This window comes from Lampetra fluviatilis, chromosome 10 (assembly GCF_964198595.1).
Source record: "Lampetra fluviatilis chromosome 10, kcLamFluv1.1, whole genome shotgun sequence".
In the NCBI taxonomy this organism is placed as follows: Eukaryota; Metazoa; Chordata; class Hyperoartia; order Petromyzontiformes; family Petromyzontidae; genus Lampetra; species Lampetra fluviatilis.
Genome location: NC_136284.1, coordinates 8,543,094 through 8,550,422, shown reverse-complemented (window position 1 = coordinate 8,550,422; position 7,329 = coordinate 8,543,094). Strand labels below are relative to the sequence as shown.

Here is a 7,329-nt window from a genome sequence, read left to right as displayed (position 1 = left end):
GCCACTTCGCCGACGGACACGTTGAAAATCTATTCTGTTTGACTTGACAACAACACAAACTACACACAGTGCGAGGCCACGCAACGTGGAGTAGAATGGTCGCGTGGATGCGCGAGGATTGTAAATCGGCTTTAAGTGGAAAAAAAAAAACAACGCAAATTTAAACGTCTTCATTGTGATTTAATTATCGCCCGATTAGGCTATTAGTCAGGTCTATTGAAAAAAAAAATGCAAGTACATCACTCGTGCGGCGATTAACAATTAACGCGCCTCATTCAAACCGTCCTGCACGAGCACTGATGGCGATGATGCACCGCACCGGCGTGACATGCACGAACTTCTTATCATTCCACATTCGTAATTGTTCACTCGTGCATCGCTACAATCATCATCATCACCACCAACCATCATTACCACCAGCACCAGCATCATCATCATCGTCGTCACCAACACACTTCCATCGACGAGTTGTTTAGCATTCATTGCGAGTCATCGGTGCTGCTGCTGCTGCTGTTATTATCATCATCATCATTGTTGCTATCGCCGCCGCCGCCGCCACCACCATCATCATCATTTGGGGGGGGTGGGGGGGGGAGACGTCAAAAAACGCGAAGTCCCGAGTGAAGGAATCAAGTGGCCGGGAGCTGCTTGCTGCATTCATCTCGGCACGTTTCCTTATCCGGGCTTTCGAGCGCGCGCTCCCATTGGCTGAGCGCGTCACATGCGCCGACGCTAAAATATACAACGATCGCTTTTGGAGGTGGGCTTCCCGCGACAGCAAAACGACAACGGCAGAAAATATAGCATCTCCGAAACACCCCAGCAAAGAAATTAATGGCCATGAGTTCATATTTGATCAACTCCAACTACGTCGACCCCAAGTTCCCGCCGTGCGAGGAGTACTCGCAGGGAGACTACATCCCGGAGCCGAGCCCCGAGTACTACGGGCAGCCGAGAGACCCGGGCTACCGGCAGCCAACGGAGCCCGTGTACCCGCAGCACGCGGACTACCCCGAGCAGCCCTACCACTGCGGCGAGCCCGAGCCGGAGGGTCTGGGCACAGCGCAACCTGCGCTGCAGCTGGGCGGCGGTGGCGGGGTGGTCGCCGCCGCTGCGGCACCGCAGGCCGTGACCCCGGGCCCAAGAAGACAGCAGCCGCCGCAGCAGCAGCAGGGACACTTGATGCGCGGTGCCCTGCACCACGATCCGTGCGGGGAATCGGCGCCTGCGTGCACCCAGCAGATGGGCGCTGCTGCGTCTAACGGGCTGGCGTGCAGTAAGCAGCAGCAGCAGCAGCAGCCTGTAGTCTACCCGTGGATGAAGAAGGTGCACGTGAACACTCGTAAGTAGGACCACACACGCTGCTTGCTCCGCTTTTGTTCCGAGCCGGCGTGTTTTATTTTTGTGTGTTTCTATCGCGTGGCTGCGTCCCGACCCCCGCGCTCGTTCGCTCGCTCCTCTCTCTCTCTCTGGGTGTGCCAGTGGGTCCCCGTAGACTCGCTGGTCTCGGGGAGCGCTGGCGTGAATTGCACATTACCGAGATTTATGTCGCCTTAAAGGACGACGCGGCGGCCCCTTTCATAATATTTATTGCGGCTGGTGGTTTATGGGCCTGAGCGGGGCTCGCATTTTTTTTCTCTCTCTCTGAACTGGGGATGCCCTGGACGCGTGGTGGTGGTGGTGGTGCAACTGTGCTGACGAGGAGGGCACTTCGTGGTTCCCGCCTATGGCTGCTGTCAAGTCTCGCCGCCGTGTTGTGTGTAAAAGATGCTCTTCTCGGCCACGCGCGCTTTCCCCAAACAATAGCGGCCAGTGGCAGCAGTGGCGGCGCAACGCGCACGCACGGTGGCCGGGCACGGTGGCTGGAGTCTATGTGCCGTCGTGCTGTTTAACAGCCCCAGTTAAACACACGTCAGCTCGGTGCGCGTAACGACTTGACGTGCGCGCTTAAGTTTTTATTTTATTTTTACCGCTTCTCGTAAAAAAAAAAGCATTGACGCAATAAAAAAAAAACACGCACACACAGGCGCGCGCGCGCATATCGCTGGATGTTTTTTTTCTTTTCTTTGCCCAGAAACAAATGTAGCCATTTCCATAGCGCGTTTAAATGCGCATTAACGCAATGCTCGACTCAAATCACAGTCCGCGCGTGTGTTTGTGTCGAGCGAGCGCGCCCTGTCCGCCACGTTCTGTTTAATTATTGCGTTACGAGCGGCGTGGCGAGTGTTGTTGATACCGATGAAGACGGGGCGGTGGGGAGGGGGGGGTGGTGGTAGTTTAGTGGCTGTGACATTCGTGGGATACTCGGCTCGTCCCGCGTTTTCATCGCAGCATCGGCGGCCGCGTTAGCTCTGTGCTCTTCGTGCGTGCGCGCGATGGATATTCCATCGAGGCGGTTGAAATATTTCCACTCGTAGTAATAATAGATTTTTTTTTAAACACACATAAACAAAGATATACACTCAAAATCTTTCCCGCAACCCTTGGGTGAATTATGCGTAAACAATAAATGTATCGCTTTTAGACTGTGGCTGCAGCGTGCGTCGTGAAGTGAGAATTAATGCGATGGAGATGGTAACGATAATGGTGATAAGACATTCCGCGGTTCACTGTACGCATGGGCAAGACGCACACCACTCACTCGCAACACACACAGCACTCGTACACACACACACCACTCATATACACTACTCACATGTACAACACTCATTCACAACACACACAGCTCCCATACACACACCAATACTTACACAAGCAACACGCACACCACTCACTCACAACACACAGCACTCGTATGCACACAATACTCACATGTACAACACTCATTCACAACACACACACCACTCACTCGCAACACACACAGCACTCGTACACACACACCACTCATATACACTACTCACATGTACAACACTCATTCACAACACACACAGCTCCCATACACACACCAATACTTACACAAGCAACACGCACACCACTCACTCACATCACACAGCACTCCTATACACACAATACTCACATGTACAACACTCATTCACAACACACACACCACTCGCTCACAACACACACAGCACTCGTACACACACCAATGCAACACGCATACACAATAATTACACACACACACAACACTCGCAACACACACACACAGACAGCCCGCGCTCCCTCTGCAATATTCACAGCCATGTATCGGCTCGACATAGCGTGCACAACAGCCTCGGCAGACCACGCGTCTCTCTGTGCCGTGCAAGCACACGATATCTTCAACGTGATTTAAAAACGCATTTTTAAAACATTTCTTTAAGCAGAGAGATGTGACTCGACGATGCTTTTGTAACAATGCGACCCGCGGGGGCATCTTGCAGAAACGCTTCTTATATTCGCCTGCGCTCCTTGTTTCTGAACTGTTACCGCGAAGCGTGGTCCCGGCCTCGTTTTGGGGGCTTTGCCCGCCGATAGCTCTCCTCCTGCTCGTGATTTGTGTTGGAATAAGAAGAAGTCGTCTGTGTTTCTCGCGCGAAGAACCGGTTCAGTTCGAGTGGGCTGCATCTCCGTCACCCACACACCCACACACCAATATACACCAATCTACCAATATACACCAACCCACACACCAATATATACACGCACACACCAATACAAACCCACCCACACATCAATATACACCCACTAATACACCCACCAATATACACTCACACACCCAACCACCACAGGGACACAGGGCCCGAGTTCCAAGCTGGTTGCATCTCGCGGAGTTTCACTGCTGCCCGCCCCCCGTGTGTGCTTGCTCGAGTTTACTTGTTTGGCTGTTCACATCATGAGGTTGCTGTGGCATAGTGCGGTGGGGGATGGGAAGTCGGAGGAGGAGGGGGGGTAGAGAGGGTGGTTTGCAGCGTCTCGTGGGGAGCGGTGGCGTAGCGGTTAGTGCGCTGCGCTACAAACGTGGCGACTCGAGTTCGATTCCCACTCACGGCCGCCGCCCCCAGTGACGATTCTCTGAACCGGTCCTCGGCCTCCCCTAGGTCGACTCGGCCGCAAATGTGTACCTGGCGCCGTCTGTAAACATCGCCACTGGGGAGACAAAGGCGGCCCGGCGTGGTGCTAGCCACCCAACCCCCTCGTGTGCCGTGCCGACCTTCATAGGTGCTCGTTAACAGCACTGGCCCACACAGTCCGTTTAAAAGGCTACACGGGGCATCCTTCGTCTTTGCTCGGCAGCGTGCCACCGATTTGTAAAGCTGCGCCGTGTGAACGCGCTGTAGTTACGATGGGAGAACTGTGATCACGCTCTGCTCGTTAGTGTAATGATGGTGCGTTTGAGTGTGTGGTCTCGTGTGTGTGTATCTTCGTGTGCGTCTCGTGTGTGTACGTGTTTTTAAGTGCGAGTACGATTGCCGCTCACGACCGACATTAGCGACGATGATCTGAACCGATCCTAGGCCTCCCCTAGGTCGACTCGGCCTCAAATGAGTACCTGGTACGATGTGTAAATAACATCGACGCGAGGTGAGACAAAGGCGACCGGGCGTGGTGGCTTACCACGCCGGCCTTCGTAGGTGCCTCACGAAGAAGAACTTGCCCCGGAAGTCTGTTATGGTTGTTTTTGATGTATGCGCCTGTGTATGTGTGTGTGCCTCTATCGGTCTGCTAGTGTGGTGTGTGTTCACTAGCCGTGCTTGACGAGAGGTCTGTGGTACGAGGGATCTAAGCGGGGGTCCCTTGTCCAATGTCACCCCCCCCCCGTCCGCGCCCTCTTTGTCGCCTGGCGTCTGGGCCTCCCTGTCCCGTGGCAGTTGCACTGCCTGTACACAAGTACTACACACGCCACTGCGTGTGTAGTACTTGTGTACGCGTGCATGTCTCTCTCACTCACTCTCTCTCTGCATGTAGATGCTGTGTGCGTTTTTCCACTTGTACTCTGCGTGTGCATGTATTGCATTGCGTGTGTTTGCGTGTGCGTGCCCACGTTGTCTGTGTACGTGCGTGTCTTTTGTGTACGTGGGGAGCGGTGGTGCAATGGTTAGCGCAGCGCACTACGAAATTCGACGGCCCGAGTTCGATTCCCGCTCGCGTCCAGCATCAGTGACGATTGTCTGAACCGGTCCTGGGCCTCCCCTAGGTTGACTCGGCCTCACGAGTACCTGGTGCGGTGTGTAAAAATCGCCACTGGGGAGACAAAGGTGGTCGGGCGTGGTGCTGGCCACCCACCCCCTCGTGTGCCGTTTCGGCCTTCATAGGCGCTCGCTAACGGCACTTGCTCCTATTGTCTGTTAAGGCTACACGGGGGCTCTTTGTCTTTGCACTTGACGCGTGGGTCCGTGCGTGTGTACGTGGCTTTGTGTTGGCGTGTGTGTGTGTGTGTTTACCCGGGTACCCAGTGTAGTCTGTCTCTCTCGCAAATAGTTTCCCGAAACAACGTTTCAAGGCGCAAAGGGAAACCCGTTCTTTAATTTGTGAGCTAATTTGGGAGGAACACGCAGTAGCCCGAGACGTACAAAGTAAGCGTTTCGCTATCTTCTAATGCACGCGCGACGACGTTTTCTGAATCCACTACTGGATGAAGGCCTCCCCCCACGCATGCCATGTCGTATAGCGGGGAGGGAGTTGTTTTGACCATACTTCACCAGAAGTGGCTAAAGGTGTGATTCCGTCAGGCCAATGGCCTTTCGGCCCTTGTATCGAGACGGACATCTGGCCTCTCTGCTACATCGGACACACGGTGGATGTTGGTGACGCCGACATTTGCGGCGTTTTCGTCCAAAATAATAACCGGATGACAATCGTGGCTACTGTCGAGAGAAGTAAACAATTCACGCACGCATTGGCACCAAGCACTCCTTCATCAAGTTGAGCAAATATTCCAAACGCGTCGAGGCTATACCGGATGTATTCGAGTCCTCGTCATCGTTGTGGCGACCTCCAAGAGACCGGTATTGACGTTCGTATCAAAGACAAAGATCCCCCGTATAGCCTCAACAGACCTTTTGGGGCAAGTGGTGCTAGCGAGTAGCACCTCCTGAAGGCCGCCACTGCACGCGAGGGGTTGGTGGCCAGCACCACGCCCGGCCGCCTTTGTCTCCCTCGTGGTGATGTTTACTTCGCCGCACAAGGTATACTCATTTGAGGCTGAGTCGACCTAGGGGGGCCCGGAAATAGTTCACTGTAAGCGAGAATCGAACTCGGGTAGTCGGGTTCGGAACGAAGCGTGCTAACTGCTACACATTCAAATCGGGTCCATCCTTTTGAAACACCCTGTATACCCATACGTATGTATGTAGACTACATACGGTGCGAAAGAAGTTCAACCGTGGTAATCGGAGGTGCCGGGGGTAGGGACAACAAACTAAACACAAAAAACTGTTTTAAAGAAATGAGTTTTCAATCTGGATGATGATTTAAAAGTGCATAGCTCCAGTGGCTTCCAAGTATCGGAAGAGCGTTCCAGACGGCCGCAGAAGCGCGTTCGAAAGCGCGGGACGCGGCGACAGTCTTTGTACGATGGCCAGCCACGCGCGCGCACACTCGCGCTACAATCACGAGCGCTGCCGCTTTGGACGTGCGAAGCTCCTCTCACCTGGCGACGATTGCCTGTTGCGTGGTGTGCTCCTGCCGCTGTCTCCCCCACCCACCCGCCCCAGTCAACCCCAACTACACCGGCGCGGAAAGCAAGCGCTCGCGCACGGCCTACACCCGCCAGCAGGTGCTCGAGCTGGAGAAGGAGTTCCACTTCAACCGCTACCTCACCCGCCGGCGCCGCATCGAGATCGCCCACTCGCTGTGCCTGAGCGAGCGCCAGATCAAGATCTGGTTCCAGAACCGGCGCATGAAGTGGAAGAAGGACCACAAGTTGCCCAACACCAAGATCCGCTCGGCCACGGCCACCGCCGCCACGGCCATCGCCACCGCCGGCGGAGGCTCCTCGTCCTCGGGCGGCGGAGGAGGAGGCCCCGACACTCCGTGCGGTAGCGGAATGGCGGTGACGGTGGCGCCGGGCTCCGTGGCGGCCCACGCCGCGTCGGGCCAGAGCGGTCCCGCCGGTGGCGCGGCCTCAACCGCCGCCGCTTGCAAAGGCGGTGGCCACCAGGCCCGCGCGGCCGATGGCTTGAGCAGGCCCTTGTGAGGAGGACGAGGCGAGCGAGCCGTGGCCGTGATGGTTGCTGCTGCTGCTGGTTGGTTGGTGATGTTGATGTTGTTGTTGTGTAGAGCAGAGGGACTTTAGCTGTGCGGCGGGATAGCAGCAAGTCGAAGTAGAGTAACGAGTTGGTGTGCTGTGGTAGCCGCCTCCTCCTCCTCCTCCATCATCATCATGAGTATTCATCGCTGCTGCTGCTTCAT

General features: G+C 55.3%; 1 protein-coding gene across 1 annotated transcript; it reads left to right on the top strand.

Annotated features, from left to right (window-relative positions):
* The first annotated feature begins 798 nt into the window (after positions 1-798).
* LOC144934320 (homeobox protein Hox-A4-like) lies at positions 799-7,114 on the top strand. Its single transcript, XM_078860002.1, has 2 exons — positions 799-1,342; positions 6,633-7,114. Exons 1-2 carry the CDS (start codon positions 835-837, stop codon positions 7,112-7,114), a joined length of 990 nt encoding a protein of 329 aa, XP_078716128.1. The 5' UTR covers positions 799-834.
* Positions 7,115-7,329: the final 215 nt, after the last annotated feature.

Excerpts from the sequence above, each read along its gene's own strand:
- LOC144934320 (XM_078860002.1), top strand. The coding sequence starts at position 835 with ATGGCCATGAGTTCATATTTGATCAACTCCAACTACGTCGACCCCAAG. Across the intron at positions 1,343-6,632 it reads GAAGGTGCACGTGAACACTC|TCAACCCCAACTACACCGGC; the intron begins GTAAGTAGGACC and ends CACCCGCCCCAG.